This window comes from Sphaeramia orbicularis, chromosome 14, assembly GCF_902148855.1.
Source record: "Sphaeramia orbicularis chromosome 14, fSphaOr1.1, whole genome shotgun sequence".
Classification (NCBI taxonomy): Eukaryota; Metazoa; Chordata; class Actinopteri; order Kurtiformes; family Apogonidae; genus Sphaeramia; species Sphaeramia orbicularis.
In genome coordinates, this window is record NC_043970.1 from 12,525,951 (window position 1) to 12,543,996 (window position 18,046).

The 18,046-nt window shown below is 38.0% G+C and overlaps 1 protein-coding gene across 1 annotated transcript in view; it reads left to right on the top strand.

Annotated features, from left to right (window-relative positions):
* stk10 (serine/threonine kinase 10) overlaps positions 1–18,046 on the top strand; it is a 70,299-nt gene that overhangs the window by 13,926 nt on the left and 38,327 nt on the right. Inside the window, exons 2-4 of the mRNA XM_030154763.1 lie at positions 6,887–7,051; positions 15,050–15,098; positions 15,768–15,917. Coding sequence (XP_030010623.1) covers positions 6,887–7,051; positions 15,050–15,098; positions 15,768–15,917 — 364 coding nt within the window. The remainder of the gene's footprint in view (positions 1–6,886; positions 7,052–15,049; positions 15,099–15,767; positions 15,918–18,046) is intronic.

Consider the following 18,046-nt stretch of genomic DNA (forward strand, 5'->3'; position numbering starts at 1 on the left):
GTCAGAGTCTCTTTAAAGACACAAATGAGGCGTTTGGGTGTATACAGTGGGCAATGTGCTCACATAAACAGACCCATGTTTTTATACTATACTTAAGGACCCTCACTGACGTCACACATTCCCCTCAACCCACCCTCTACAAAACAGCACCACATAAATGCACAATGCTCACTTCTCTTATTCGACCCACTCTGTCCACTCCCTCCACCATCTGAAGGCCAGAGGCACATTCCTCAGCCTTGTTCCCACTGAGATGTAAAGGTGTGTGTGTCTGTATGCCCTTCTCTCACACACACACACACAGACACACACAGACACAGACACACACACACACACACACACACACACACACACACACACACAGGGTCAGAGGGTTGTTGCAAAGTTGAGTCAACATAAGATCAGAAAAAAACATTCTTATGTATCTGACTTGCAGCTCCCCCGGATAATTCTGTGTATGCAGAATTTAGCAAAAACATTAGGGCTGGGTTTCCCACACCTGCAAACAGTTTAGAGACAATAAATCACTTGGTTACAGCCACTCATATCTCTGTTCCAGTAGAATATGTTGTCAGGCAGCCTGCATATGGACTCACTCCTACTTGCTCTGATACAAGTTGGCCATCATGTTACTGCTGTGAAAATCTGATAATTAATGCAAAATGTCCAGAGGAAAAAAATAAGTTTGAAGACATTTGTGGACCTTGGGAATGAAATGCAAATTTCTTGTCAACACTGGGCACTGGGGGGGGTAAACAAACCTGCCCCCTCAAATTAAAGTTTCTGAAGGTAAGGAAAAGGAAAACGAGCTGCACAACAGCAGGAGGCTTGGAGGAATTAGTAAAGCATCTATAAGTTTCACTTTCACTTTATGGTCTGCATGTACTCATTATGAGGTATGTATGGTAGTGATGCACAAGTCGGGGTTGTTTTCAATCCGCGGGGCTTTTGTGGAACTATTTGACTTGCCCCAACCTGCTGTAACCTGTTGTAACCCACTGATTAACACACCACTAATGTACGGCACGGGACGCACCCCCATATAATACCTGGACAGACCTGTCCATAGATGCGCTACAGCAGGGGTGGCAAACATATGGCCCATGAGCCAAAACTGGCCTGCCAAAGGTTCTAATTTGTCCCACAGTATGAATTTGGAAAGTGCAAAAATTGTACTGAAGTTATTAAGAGTCAAATGTGCCACACTTGTTTTAGTCCACGTTCCACATTCAGCCCAAATGTGATCTCAAGTAAAATAAAAGTATAATAATCTATAAATAATTAATATAAATTTAAATCAAAATTTCATTGTAAAAAGTTGGTATCGGATCAGTATCTGCAAAACTAATCCTAAAAAAAAAATTGGATCGTAAGCAAAAAAATTCAGATCGGAACATCACTAAAATATATGGCTCTTATATTTTTACTTTCGTACAAATTAATCTGCAGCTCTTTAGAGACAGTGCACAGTGTATCAATATTGCATTATTTAAGAGAATGTATAATATTTTCAATTAGTAAAGACGTAAATCTTCTTGCTTTGTACCATTCAGTGTGATTTTATGATTGGGCATACTGTATATTCACTTGCTGGTTTGTTATTGGTCTTCAGACAGTTTTAAAGAAGTGACCACTGTGATGTCACGCACTGGTTTGTGGACTAACACTTGGAGGCCTTGTGTCTGGCAGTTTTCAGAAGTGACTATAGTTGGACAAGAGGGTGGAGCTGGGGAAAAACAAAGGAACAAACTAACATTACCACCAACTGAAATAATGACCACGCAGCTAGGTAAATGTTACGTTAAGACACCTCTAAGTAATTTAGCTAGATGATAAATGTTATGGTTGTTCTGATAACAGTAATGCTAACTTTGCAATAATACAATGATAAATTAATGTAACATTAGCTAATATAAGTTATGCTAACATATTTGCTTGTAGTTAAATAGCCAATGCTAAACATGAAACATTTGCCGTAGTGTAAACACGCAGCAAGCAGTGAATCTCAAAAACCACAATTAATTTCGGTTAATGAACTGCTGCCCCAGTTTCGTTTAACTTTAAACCGCGTTGGTACCAAAAAATCTCCAGTTATCTTGGACAAAAAGCGGCATGTTCTAGAGATTCTTTGGACCAACAGTGGCTCTGGACTACTCCACTTAGGCTGCTTACCAGAGGGGGGTTGCATAATTTAAATTAACTCATCAGTTATGTTTCGGATGGACCAGGAGAAAGGAAGAACTCACCAAAAGAAGGTTTGAGGTTTTTTTAAAAAGTTAAAATAATAGCTTGATTTATTGCTTCAGGAAAAAATAAAAAAAGTTACAAATATTGTCTAGCATCAAACACACATTTTGTCACAGAGAGAAAAAGAAAAAGCCCACCAAAAAAAAAGTTTCCTTTATTACTTTTTATAGTCTTTAGTGACTCTTGGAGGCTCCCATTATTCAATGACATCATTTGTTGTATGCTTATTATTGGCTAATCATAGTTACTGGGCAGAACATGTCAGTCACTCCATAAGCTAATTCTAAGAAAAGCACATGCTTTTGCATGTACACAGCTCTTGCTTAACACCTGTGCTATTAGGCTAGCATTTCTTGACCACAAAAATCCCCTTAGTTCATAATCTGGTTTTTCTGCTCGACTCTCTTTACTACAACTACTTTCTAAAGCTATAAAATTAGATCTTTTGGGTAGAATCTGATATTTTCTCAAGTTCAGCACAGACAGGTGTGAGTTCATCAAAACCACACACACAAATCAAACCTGACACTGACCGTTCAGTACAAATAAGGATACATCTGCAAAAATAAAAGATTCTTCAAGCAAAACAATTTGTAACATTACATTTTTTCTTCTCCATTTTGGTTCATGATATATAATGTCCATCCGACATTTTAGAACTAGTCAAAGTCACACATTCAACTTGCATTTAATGTAAGATACGTCTTACAGTAACAAAATCCTTTTAATGGTCTTGTTAAGATATTTTATCAACTACAACTACAGAACAGGTGTCTGCCAGGAAGGAAAGTCACGAGGGAGCTGCCAATCATACATAGCAACTTGCCATGATTGTTGGACATGTTTAGATATTCCCTTGTCTATGTTTTCAGACATTGGTGCAGTTTTTGCTTTGAGATCCAAGCCATTGTATAACCCCTTGTCCCTCAAAAAACACACGTAATTTCTAGTTAACAGACACAGTGTCACCCTATCTCTACTGAACTGTTATCATCTTCATGTTCCCAGCCACTACTCACCTCAGTACTATATGTAGTTGATGTGCTGCACAAATGGAAAGGGAGAAAATGATGCATAAACCCAAAACAACACTTTAATCCAACAGAGTACATTTCCTGCTCATAGACTGTAGCTGCTTCCTGTTTAAAATCTCAGCAGTGCTTGTTCTGGCTGACGGCGCTGGTGCAGGAGGAGGATTGAGTGGCAGAGAGCTGAGATGTTAGCATAGGAGTGAAAGTGTCTGGTGTCTCTGTGTTTACGGTTAAGGCTTGTTAACAGACTGACTGATGGTTTGATGGCGATGGGAGACGTCCTGTTGACTCACACTGTGGGTTACTGTGTGGTAGGGGCAGTTCGGCCTCTTCGGAGCTCTGTTTGACAAACACACAGATACACACCCACGTAGAAATGGTGTGCAGAAATGAGTACAGGAGTTTGCATTGCTGTGAGCCTGCGCTGTTTACTCAGATGTTTTCCCACAGCCCCTGGAAAACGTGGCAGCAACAGACCCCAGCAGGCTGTTTAGTCTGTCTTTGCTGCCTACATCAAACTGCTTTGTGCTTCTCTTAACCTGTCTGTTTACACAAAAAGCATAAAAGAATGACAAATAATTATTAAAATATATTTTTGTATATGATATAAATTTGAGATTGCTTTATCAACTAAAACACTAGCAAAATATTGTCTTTTACTTAAATTTGTTTCCACATTTCTATGTTGCTGCAGCAAAAGATTTTTCTCTAAATTGATAAATGGTTGTGTCTATAAACTGTCAGAAAATGCTGAAAGGTGTTGATCAGTGTTTCTCACAGCCTGAGATGATGTCTTGATAAGTCCTTTACAACTCAGCATTGGAACTCAACTGTCATAGGCTACGTTCAGACAGCAGGTCTTAATGCCCATTTCTGATTTTGTTTTTTTTTTTTTTTTTTTTTTGTTCTCGTTCATATTACACATTAAATGCGACTTCTATCAGTTTTGAGCATGAACTGAATACGACCCGGAAGTGACCCATGTGCAAAAGAGGTTCTGACGTAATATGCAACCATGAAGGCATGCACTTGTTTACGGAAGTACATATGGAGGCATCTTGTCTCTGCGCAGAATTGTAACGTTTGTCGCATTTCAATGATGTAAAGGTCAGATAAATGCGACTTGGCCCTTCAGACTAAAGTCGCATTGCAAAATATCAGATATGTATCGGATTTAGGACCACATATGAAAGTGGCCTGGGTCGGATTTGAGAAAAATCGGATTTGCGCTGTTCAAACTGTCTTTAACAGATCGGATACAGGTCACATGGGCAAAAAAAAATCAGATTTGGGCCACATTTGCCTGCAGTCTGAACGTAGCCATAGAGGAGGAAAGCTGCAAAAAAAAAACTTTATTAAGGGGCAAAATGTGATTTTTTTTTTTTTTTTTTTTTTTTTTTTCCCCTCCAAACTAACACAAATGATCAGTGAACTATCAAGAGCTCACTCTTATCTGAATAGTTGACAGCTAGCTAATTCATTAATTCTTGCAGCTCTCTTTAACATTCTTCATCTAGAGTAGTGAAATGGTTCATGTTTGATGATTTAATGACATAATTGAGAGCTTAAGACCATTAGGACTCTCCAAAAATTAAACTTTAATTGGAGTGAAATAATGGTTTTCCTTCATGAATATATTTGTTGTTCTTACCTCTGCCAGGAGGTATTGTGATCGCTTTGCTTTGTGTGCGTGCGTGCATGTTTGTTTGTTTGTTTGTTAGCAAGATAACTCAAAAAGTTATGGACGGATTTTCATGAAATTTTTAGGAAATGTTGATACTGGCACAAGGAAGAAATGATTAAATTTTGGTGGTGATGGGGGGGGGGCAGATCTCTCTTGGCGGAGATCTGCGCTTTCTGAGTGCTTTTCTTGATTTTCCATTGTTTTCTAAGAACAGACAACACCCACTCCCAGTGCAATGAAACATACTTCAATCAATCAATCAATCAAATTTTATTTATATAGCACCAAATCATAACAAAAGTTATCTCATGCCACTTTAGAGCCAGTCAAAACCAGACTCTCAAGCCTATTTACAGAGACCCAACAGAATCCTCCAGGAGCAAACACTTGTGATACTTGACAGTCACAACTTAATTGTCCTTTATAAATTGCAAAAAGGTGGAAAGAAACAATGACTTAACATTTAACGTGATGATTATTGAAGAAAATTTTATACAAGACACTTTTTTTCTCACCATCCATTCCCATTCGTACATTAGACTCCAACAAGCCAGTTTGCATTTTTTTAGAGAACCTTAATGTGTAGAGCTTCAATCCACAATCAACTTGATAGATTTGTGCAGAAATGTGATCCTGGGATGTGGTGATACTGGTCATTTAATGCAGATGGTGCATCACTCCAGTACTGTATGTTCAACTCTCTGTTTCTGTTTTAGGCCTCAGGTCTGAACGCGTGGTTCTAACTGCAGACACGCAGTAATGTTTTTATTAATGTTGTTTTTCTACACAAAATCCCATCAGTGTGCCCTGACCACATTTCATTTTCTGTTACATAAGATGCCTTTTGCTCACAGTTTACTCCAAATGACTCTACGCTTTACATTCTTCGATGGTTTCCAGGAAGACTCTTTATAGTCTAATATTTATGTTCACTACCCTTAAGTACTTAGAATTACTACGACCTTCATACAAGTGTATGTCTTAGTTTGGCTACATTGACACTTCATGGGTTTTGTGGTTCCTTCTTCTCCTCTTGTTGCTTTGGGAGGGCGTGGAGTTTTCCTTCCTGTTTTCGAAAGCATGTTAATCACCACCCAGTGTATCTTTACATAGTAGATTCATCTTGGCTACAGTTGTAGTGTAAAATGGACTCGCAAGCAGCTCAATACATTGATCTTCGAGTCAACATTACATTTTAGGACAAACGATGACAACATATTTTTACTTCTTTAGTTTTAATTGGATTTCTTACAGAATAATGTTAAGTAGATTGCAGATACAACTTGCTTATCTATCATTGCACAACCAGATGTACCTCTTCCCCAGTAAGTAATGATTCTGATATAAATAGAAAAAAAAGGGAAGAGCAATTAAAGTTTACTGGTATACTTTGTCATTTAAAACTTGTAGGTTGAGTTGCACCGGGAAAACACAAATGAACTAAGATCAGATCTAATCAGAGGCTGAAAATAGGCTTTAGAATGAGGAAGTAATGTTAAAACCAAGCAAAATGTTGTAGCATCATTAACAGTATTCCCAAGTTTTGTAAATCAAAATGTATTTATATGAACAAAATTTGAACTGAGATTTTCTGTGGAAATCCTGACACTTGCTATCAAGTTGTCTAGTGTCTGTCATTGGCTTCCCTACCATGGCAACGATGTGCAGCACTAGCTTCTCTTAGCTTAGAAATGCAGTCACCTAGTACAAAATGGCTTTGAACACGTAAGCACACAAGCATGCTTACATAGAGAAACTTGAAACCGGGATTTAATCAGGTTTTAAAGTGAATCCTTGTTGGCACGACTCGGCTTGTGTCTAAAAGAAGGAAGGTTAAACAATGAGACTGTGCATAAACAGTCAGACATTACTGAGCCTTAGTTTTGAATCCTGAATTGATTATTTGTCTTTCTTCATATTTCAGGCCAGAAACAAAGAGACGGGAGTGCTGGCTGCAGCAAAAGTGATTGAGACAAAGTGTGAGGAAGAGTTGGAGGACTACATGGTTGAGATTGACATCCTTGCAAAATGCAACCACCGCTTCATTGTGAAACTGCTTGATGCATTTTACCATGACAATAAACTGTGGGTAAGTAACGCAGATGTTTGGGTGACCAGCATATGTTCAAAACCACACACTTTTCTCTGTCTTCTTCATCCCTCCTTTACTAAAGGCTATTAAACAAATCAATCAGAATGTTAATACAGAGGCTCCAAAGCTCAGCCTGTTCCCAAAATGAATGAACTGTGGTCTGAGCTGGTGCATCCTGTACCCAGATTTAATCTATACTGACACTTTTCTTACCAGATTTATTGTTTATGCTGTGCTGAGAATTTTGTATGTTTCTTGTGTCTGTTTCCTTGTGACATTTTTGACACAAAAATCTGAAAAGATCTACAGGAAAGTGGGAAAATTAGCCTTTTAACCTTGGTAATGCTCGTTCCAATCTGTGATAGTGTTATTTTATTGCAGCATTATCTCATGAGTATATTTCTTCTGACATCTCTATTGAAACAGATAAGAATGCAGTGCCTAATGTGATGACAGAAGACCCTGTCAAATGACTTAATGCTTAGGAAATGTCCTAATCCTCACCCTGATGTAACTGCAGGAATGAAGATCAGGTTCTGCAGTATGTTTTATGCACACTTGCTCAGTGGGTCAAGTGTAAACTTTTGAACCCTGTAATCTCCCACTCTGTTTGGCCAAGGAACATAATGATGATCTCATGCAGCGCCCTGACATTAAATATCTGAGGAATTAAATTAAGGCCGTATGAAGTCTAAAGATAGTTGTACTCTCTCTCACAATGCATATGATTGTGAAGACCCTTTTTAGTAATCTCATTTAAGATGATAACAATACTCCGCACTGGATAATAGTTTGAGTCGAATGATTTAATATTAAAAAATGATTGAGTAGACTTCCTTGTTACCACCCTGACTGAAAAATGTCCTGCTTCCCTAAAAGTCCACTTTGTCATTTTTGTATTTTCATATGATAACAAGACGTTTTATCTTATATAACATATCACATCACAGCAAAACACTTTTCCTCCCATAACCATTTTCCATTTATCTTATAAGGTGAAGCATGACAAATCACAAAAAATACAACAAGACAAAAACCACATGAAAGACAGAACAGGACAAGTAGGACAATTTGTGTCACAAAATGCTTAGACGACGAGCAATGTCATGAAAATAGGTCAAATGACATAAGACAAAAACTGCAATATGATTAAAACCTGCTTAAAAGATGTATTGGCGTACAAGACTAACTGTTCTCTGATCAAAACATGGCACCTGCGCATCAAACTAGAACATTTCAGAAATCTAGTGGTAGAACTTGCAAACAAAGCTTCACAGCATGTGATAAGTCTTCATGTATAGGTGCACATGTGTCACACACAACAACTAACCAAACTGCTGTAACCAGATATGACCTGTCTTTACTCTCACACAGCTGTATTATGGCCCCAGAGTGAGTCATGTTGTGTCTGTCATAGCTGGAATTCCTGAATGAGGAAGGTGAACTCCCCCCACTCGAGTCAAAACTGGACTCTATGAGATTTAGAGTGTTAGTTTGCGCTGATAAGACAAATGTCCAAACATCCCTGCTTACTGCATTCAGACCACACGCTTCCTGTATGCTTTGATACTTCGTTGCAGCTGAGCCTTTCTTTCGTTAATTCACTGCTGGGTTATCGTCAGATGTTTAAGCAGTTTTTCCACTTTACAATCTATGCATATTAACCACCCAGCTCTTTTTCATCAGGCTGCACTTAAGGATAACCAAGCATTAAGGGATGGAATAAAAAAATAACAGGAAAAATGGTCATACATTATGCCTCATGCACAGAGGAAAATAAAGAGAAAAGGCACAGGTTAAGATAGTTGCCAATAATAAAACTAGCAGAATTTGAACAGTATTTTGTTCACGATGAAAGTGAAACATTTACACTGTGAGACTAAACTCATTACATACATTCACATGTATTCCTCAGATCTAATGTTACAGTTCATAAAATATCGATCATTTTTCTGATTTTAGTCATGATTGGAAATGTTAGTATGATGAAAGCACACAAGTTAAGATGGTATACAATGTAGGCTTAGTTATTTATAGATATTTAAATCGACAAATGATGTACTGTCGGTTTAACTAATGTTTGAATAACACAAACCAAACATTTGGAAGAAAAAAAGTATAAAGAACTATAATGAGCCAAAAACTGAAATGGAATTGTTGATAACCCACGAGCATCATTTTTGACTATTGTAGGTTTTGCTTTTGATTCCCCATCTTGCTGTGTTTTAAATATATAAAAATGGTTTACAGTGCACAAGAATGAAGTGACTTTGTACAATCTTTTGTGAGCACTGACTTATAAAATCAATGCTCACGAAGGTCTTAGGGTATAGTTCCTGGATAAACTATCACTAGAACTGCTAAAACCTAGACAGTTCCTCAAACTACTCCGTGCACACAATTGCAACTAAACTGAAATTGAAAGCTAAAATGAACAACTAGCTACTGTGGAACAAGCTTTGCACCTTGTTCTCAAAAGTATGTGCTAACCTCAGGATGTAAACAATAAACCAGCAGTTGGTGGTCAGGCCTCAGTTGCTGTGGTTGGGGTGACATTATGCGTTCTAGTGCCTACCCACCCGTTCTGCTTTCCACTGTACAAACCAGACCGAGACACACAGTGGAAGATGAAGAAACACAGAAACAAGTCAAGAGAAGCATTGTTGTTCCTCTTTAAGAACAATCTGGTCTTAAGGCTGAGGAGGCAGCCAGACCCACAGCATGAGAAAAATGGGGCCTTTAACACAGTGACAACACAGCTGACATCAGCACAGTGAAGAGAATGAACAGAAGGAGAGAGGGAGAGGAGGGCCGTTAAACAGATGGAGGAAAAAAAGACAATAAATGCAGACCTTACACGCATCATTTAATGGTAGACAAAACATACTGTTGAGCAGCCTGTTGAAAGGGCTGATTCCAACAAAAAACAAAAACAAAGTACAGTCACACACAACAGAAGATGTCAGTAGTTTTTAAGACTGTTCAGACGTGTGTTCTCACACTAAAGGCTGCTGTCACTGTAAAAGAATGGTCTTTTTAAACATATCCACAACATTTGTGTCAGTTGAATAGTCGTTCCCACAACTACATTTTGTTTTAACATACAATATAGAGGAAGGATTTAAGAGAATGCTGGAAAATTTGGCACAAACATTCACTTGGACTCAAGGATGAACTCAAATAATTCTTTTGGCTAAAGGTTAAGGTTACTGTGACTTCAAGTCTGTCCATTCTTACAAATGTGATCTTTCGGGAATGCTGATGGAATTAGTCCAAATTGGCACAAACATTCACTTGGACTCGAGGATGAACAGATTAGATTTTAATAACCAAAGGTTGTTGTGATTCACAGAACACATTTAGGCTATAACTGATGGTCATTAAGAAAGCTTTATGAAGACATTATGATGCAACAATAATGGATACATGTGATCGATTATTTATTTATTTCACCTATAGGCATTATTCAGGTCCCATGTGCTTTATTTGGATCTAATAAATACACTGGTCCTCAATTAAAATTAAAAACTAACATGAATTTTTCCTTGGCACTAATCACACATCAGATTTAATTCATCAAGTGGTTATGTATTAACAGCAACTGGCTATTAAATTTGACATTCCAACCTTATTTGATCCAGTTAACCTGATTCTACCCACTATTTCACATTTTCACACATACTGTTTATCTCACTGCAAAAACTGAGATTTCAGGTGTCACAGCAAAGCCTCATACAAGCAGCATTTCTTGGCACCGTCTGATATCCAGTTTAACACACATTAAGTACACACTGGAGAGGAAACCCAGATCACTCAAGGATTAGTCATTTCCAGAGAACGATGTAGTATATCAGGGGTTTTTCAGTCTTTTTCTATAAGCCCTTGACTTCAAACCACTGATGAACATGGTTAAATATTAGATGAAGATGATGAAATTAAAATCTATTTTATGTTAACGTTATGAAATTTTGATATAGTAGTTCTTCAATAAATGGTTTTAAACGTGACATCCACATTTGGTTATTTTCTTTTATTATTATTATTATTTTATTTATTGCTTTTACTTAGTTTTGCCTGTTTTTTTTTTTTTTTTTTTTTGCATGTTTCCTTTCCATTATGATGCCACTCATTCTTAAACTAATAAAGGATTAACTAATCTTATAGTATCTTTAGGCATTGTACAACATCAGCTTTTTTCAAAATAAAAGACCTTAGACACTCTGGAATCATATTTTTCTCTTGACACTGAAAAGTTAAATTCATTGCACTTATATCTTGTTAAAATATAAAAGCTTCATTCTCTAAAGAAATCATATGATGCACTTGCTCTATGTTGAGCCGATGTGTGTGACGGAGGGGGAGACACACAGAGAGAAACCTTGTGTCTTATGTGTTTTACCCACAGTGGGTGTGTTTTGCATGTGGCTCAACCAGCCTGTCCACATTCTTCTCTGCAGCACATCATCATCTAGCATTCTTTTAAGCTGGTAGTGCAAAAATAAATGGTAGACATAATGAAAACACAAACCTTGGCTTCAAAACAGTGATGTGTGGGTGTTTAGGTTGCACGGTACAGTATGTCAATGCTAATGAAGAGTTGATTTAACGTAGGAAAGTGTGTCTTTTCCATGAAATGTACATATAATGCACGTGTTGTCCGGTCTGAGGGGGAAGACGGAAGTAGTTTGTACCAAAAATAGTAATAAACCTCCTTTTGTTGTGTCCGTGGAATGAAATGTGCCCTTTCAAATACACATTTTTTCAGTCCTTTTTATATTTACTATAGTAACAGTTTTTACTGGTTTAATTTGCTCGATATTGACAGGTTGTTGGGGATAATTACCTGGAAGCACCAGTCCAATCTGATCAGTCCTCGTAGACTTCTTTTTTATTAATCAAAGTGTTTTTAATGATGTTTGATATTGGGATTGTACCTGGAAAAAAGCAGAGCCTCGTGTATTTTTGGCATATCCATTAACAGAGGGCAGGCTCAAACACAGATCTTTATGATGGCCTAAGAGGTTGAAACTTGGCGCGACTCATTGTCTTCCTGTTGCGTACTTGTTGAGAGAGATAAGATGTGAAACTGTTTTTAAGCAAACTCTGATCAAATGAGACATCGTTGATAAAACATGACCAAACCAAAAACCCACGTGCATTGTCAATCCAAATCTAACAAAAGAACACTGTTTCACCTGGAGCTGCATGCCAACACTGACATTCCTTATCTTCAGGTTGTGACAATGTGCTCGTGTCTTCATGTGACTGCATACCTTCTCACATTCATCTGCCTGCTGTGTTTTTATGTGTGCCTTTGTCCTTTGGGATATGATTTTCTGTGCAGCTTTGTCTGGTCTGAAACTCCACGCCCTGTCCAGTACCAGTGTTGTCATAGCGAGTAAGACTCTATGATTATACAAGTATGAGATCACACAGCAGGTATTCTCAGTGCCAATATGAATCACAGGGCCATCGGTACTTCAGCATGAGTGTCAATGCAACGCTACATCTATGTTGAGTGTGTAATCTATCTTAACCGCTTTGCAGAGCATTATTATGAAATCCTGTCATCTCCTTTAGAGGTTTTCTCCTCAGTGTATGTGTTAGAGGAGCGGTCTATGTAAGGAGCGGAAATTAAAGGTGACTGTGGCAGTTGCTGTTGGCTAACAAGGCGCCATTTAGGGTCTGCTGTCTGAATGTCCATTCTCACTCTCTTTGTGTGTGTCTTACTTCACTGCCTAACGTTCATTATGTACTTGGCAGCGTGTCCTAGGAAGTATGGGCAGTTCCAGTCTGACAGTTCACCACACACTTAAGTCTTAATCCACTTGTCCACCTAGAACTACTATGTAGCACAGCTGTCACACAATATTAACAGCTTGTAAACTTCTTACATGAGGCAAAAATACTTAAATGCATTAAAAGCTACGTAATAAGGGATTACAGACATTATGTGTGTAAAATCCTGATGTAGACCATGGTGACATCACCCATTGGTTTGTGGACTACCATTATGAAAGCCTCGGCTTTGGCATTTTTGCTGTCATCATGCTGGCTTTGTGGAGCCAGAAGTGACCGTAAAGTAGGGGTGTAATGGTACAGAAAAATTTCACTTTGGTACGTTTTCAATACAAGGGTCTTTGGTTCGATATGTTTTCGGTACAGTGAAGGAGACAAATTTCATTAAAAAAAAAAACAACTATATTGAAGTAAAAGTGCAAAATATTCTGAACAATTGTCACTTTACAGCTGAAGTTTTTATACTACTGTGTGGGTCTTTTAATGTGCAAATAAATATATATAAATGAAATTTGACGTGTTACCAGAAATATAACCAATGTTCATGAAACAATGCCAACACACTGCTCTTGTTTTGTCAACTTGTCTCTCAATTGACATAACTGACAGTGAATACAAAATACTCCTAAATTGGAGACCTTAGAGAAGATGGAGGGTCTTCCACCTCTGGCTTTGTACCTGTGATGCTGCTCTGTGGTGCCATACTGGTTCACCTTCAGCATGTGTATGGTGCATGTACTGCTTAGATGTCCATCTAGGATATCAAATATTTCACATGGGTTCCGCTTGTGGCAACCCTGCTCATGTTGTGTGTATTCTGCTTCAAGGTTCTTGTGGAAACTTAGGGCGAGTGTTTGCGTTCTTCATATAGGCTACATGTATTCGTTTGGTACACCTCCGTATTGTTTTGAAGGCCCCGAACTGAAACGGTTCAGTGCACTGTTACACCCCTACCATAAAGTGAGGTGAAGTCCCACGTCCCATGGGGCCTTATTTCAGAAAAAAATATGTTGTAGAGTCAATGGCCAGTGGGAAATAATTTTTTTCAGCCTATTTGAATTTTGCCTGAAATATATAATTTTATAAGTCAAGAAAGTAGCAGTTTTTTGTAAAATTGTTGGAACTATCAGACTGTGGAAATAAGTATGTTCAAAGATGTCGTGGAGGTGACCTAGTGATAACTTTCTCCACAATCTGCTCTGATTTGCTGAAGATGTCTCTGCAGCTTCAACGTGACTGTTCTTGTGGAGATTTTCACCTCTTAATACTTTTTCATTCCCCTCTTGAAGAATTATGTTAGCTGGTATTGGAATCAAACCCAGGATTCTTGCCTCTGACAAAATATATTATTCTGAATTAATGCTAATTATAGCTAATGTGAGCATGCTAACAAGAGCCAGGCATTTTGGTGCCAGTGCTTAGCTTTGCCTTTAAATAGATTCTGAATTATTTACACTCTGAAGTTTTTTTTTTTTTTTTTTTTTAATTTTAGTGGAAATTTGTGGGCTTTCTGTCGTTAAAAGCATTGTAGAACTGCTAAATGCAACAAAGAGTGAACCAGTCATTGCTCTTTTCCCATTTATGTCTACATATACTCATTAATGCAAGGTATAAACCAGTATTATTCTACCCAGAGGCATGTTCTCTCTGTCAGAAGGGAAGAGTTTTCCTCATAAAACTCCCTCTCCTCTGACTCAGTTCTTTGCCAAAAATAACTTTTTTTTTTCCCTTCACACTTTCCTTTGATGACTTAGTGATGAGGAGTGTTGACACTTACTCTCTTTGTTGTTGTTCCTTTGCATCCCCATCATTGATCAGGTTCAATGTTTGTGAATCATTGATTTTAAGTTAATTGTTCTGTCACACTTGTGCAGCTGAATCTCAAAGTTGTAAACAGCCGAAACTGAGGCTGCTTTTATTCGGTGTCAGTCCAATGAAATATACAGTAATAAGCTTCACAGACTGTCAATGGGTGTTTGTGGAAATGGAAAAAATCCTGTTGCTTGTCAAGTGATGCTGTGGTAATAGTTGATCATATTTTAGTCCCTCCACTAAAATGTCTTTTGTTCTTCCTGTTGCTCTGCTTAGATTCATGGGGAAACATATTTTTGTGTTTATTGTCATTTGTGGATGTACATACTTTAAAGATGAGTACATTTTAATTCCACCGTCTCTCCTCTCCTTCTCTTTCCTCAGATCATGATCGAGTTCTGCCCTGGAGGAGCTGTGGATGCTACGATGCTAGGTAAGAATCTGTTTGCTCTCTGTATATTTTTTAAGCACCTTGTCTTCCTGTCTATCGTGAGTGTCGGGTTCCTCACCTGCACCAGCGCCGTAACATCTTTCCCTCCATATACGCTTTAAGAAAGTGAAGTGAAGAGCTGTGATCGAATGCTGTTCTCATGAAAAGATCTGCAGCTCAGCATTAATTAAAATACTGTTGGTTTATTGATTGGCTGAGGTTGTGTATTGCATCTTCAGCTCACTTGTAATCTGGACTTGAAGCAGTCACAGGAAAGTGTAGTGTGGGAAATCCCCCCCGGTGTGTTTTTAGTGGGTAATCCACATCCTCATAGCTGTCTGTTCCCCCACTACAGCTAACCAAACACAGACACAGGAGAGTAAAGTCTGCAGGGCAGGACTAGCTTAGATGTGTGAAGGCTTTTCTGATCTGGGATTACTTATCAAGCAACGCTATCGGAGAAACTGGATCCACACCGTTGTAGGTTCACACCCTGTTTCAGTTGTCAAAATGTTGCATTGCCATATTCATATACACTAAAATATGGAATGTGCACGGCAAGCATGATGGGTTTTAACCTTTTGCTTTGTACTCTTGTTCCCTTTTTCACCCTAAAACACCTCTTCCCTTCCCTGTATTTGTTCTATTTGCCCCCTCTCCTGCCTTTGTCAGAGTTGGATCGTGGTCTTACGGAGCCACAGATTAAGGTGGTTTGTCGCCAGATGCTCGAGGGTCTGGTCTACCTTCACAGCATGAAGATCATCCACAGGGACCTCAAGGCTGGTAACATCCTCCTCATGCTGGATGGGGACATCAAACTGGGTGAGGTTCCGAATACAGGATTAAACATTTTATAAATATCACACACTCATAGTGTCCATGTGATGTTTTCCCATGTGCACATAAAAGGAGTACTAAGTCCAAAAATGCATCTGCTTGTCTCATTTTATTTGTACAATGGAAACAGGTTGTTTTTTGCTTTCTTTTTGTTTAAAGACAAACAGCAGTCTGTGACCGGTGTGGTTTTTATGAATAATCTTGCTGATTCATACAAGAATGAAGCACTACCCTCAAAACTGACATTTACCTCTTATATCCTATCATTCTCTAATTCTTAGATAAACTAGTCCGTTTATTTTTGCCTCTCACATGCAGAGTTTGAGGCCCTCTGACCCTCCTGCTGTGCTGTAGGAGGATCATAGGTCATCTTCATGTGGGAAAAACAGCATTCTGAGGAGTTTGGCATACTTTCATTTATTGGTTTTTGTAGATTCCTCCACATTCTTCACATCGCACAAGCTGAAGCTGTGTATCCAGCCCAGTGGCCCAGCAGGTTTTGGATTAAAGTGTAGCATTTAGAAAATATATAGACACGGTCAGTTGAAACAGAGTAACATAAGCATTATGTTGGGGTTGTTTCCTGGACGGTAAAGCCCTGGAACATACATATGGCTCTGTATTGTTGTTTGATGTTTTAGTTTTTACTCTTTACTCTCTGAGGCTCTCTGTGTTTTTGGGCTGGAATCAGAGTCCAGATGACTTGTTATGTGTTAGGAGTGGCTGCACATGGTTTTATGTGATGATACAATTTTTCAATCATCTTCCGATTAAAAAACAATCAAAGAAAAGTGACTTAACTCCTAAGGTCTTCATACTTTGACAGTTTTTATTTTATAGTGCTATATATTGTAGCATATATATCACTATTACACTATAGCTACACGTTTTTTTATGATTTTTTAAATTTTTTATTTAAACAACACCCCAAACATTTTGTTTACCCATCTGGTCTTGAATTTCTTGCTTCGATCCTCCAATGCGTTACATTTTTCCTTTAAGACACCAGACGTAGATATAATCACTGGGAGTTGCCTCCTAAACTCATTAAGTCACGACACTGACTCATTTACAGTCTGTAAATGCATCTAAATACAAGTTGATTCAAACAAGGCAGCAATTAGGTGTCTATGAGGTCAGCCAAAACCAGACCCGGCGTCACGCATCATCTGTTACACATATATTTAAAAGTATGTGTTTAGTGAAGATTAAACTAGGCTTGTGTTTATAAAGCTTTTTCACAGGCTGTTGATCTGATTTTATGTTCAGCAATTTGATGTCTTATGGGAACATCACACCTACAGTATTTACTACATACATGAAATGCATACAAAACAGAAGCTCAAAGTGTGATCAGAATGATCGATGTTGCACCTTTACCTATTGGACATCTGCCCAGATCATCACCTTAATTTTACTGATAACAGAGTAGACATTTTTAAAATGGTGATGCGCTGGTGATACCTGTCAAGGAAATTCAACAAATCGCAAAAATTCAGAAGTGGTATGTACACAAATTTGGTACAAAACTCTGTGTCATTTTAAGATGGCAGCTTGATATGGACACCTGGACATTAAATGTACTCATAAACTGTCCTGAGTGGTATCTGCCGAGTATCAAAAATAAAGCTCTTGACATAACATCCATCCGTCCATTGATCCCCCAACTTAAGCTACTTCCCTTGGGGAAATGTTTTAGATTCCAAAGATCCACAAATAATATCTACAGGAAATAATTTTTTACCAAGTGCAATTAACTTGTTAAATTGTTGAATTGGATGAACTTGCCTGGGATTGAACCCAAGGTCTCCAGCTTCTTACTGTTGTTTCTATTGCTAATTTTGATTTCTGTGTAACTATGTCTCTGCTTTTTATTTATTATATCCTGGGGGTTTTTTTTTTTTTTGTTTTTGTTTTTTTTTTGTGGCACCAAAGACAATTCTCTACTTGTGGATAATAAATTTTAACCTAATCTAACGTAAATTTACCAGGACTAGGTTATGACCATATCATCCAGCTGTAGTATCTACATGATCTATATAAAGTAATTTTACTTTAACTGATTCAGTAGGAAATTCAAGTATACAACTATGCAGTGGATGAATTGGATATGC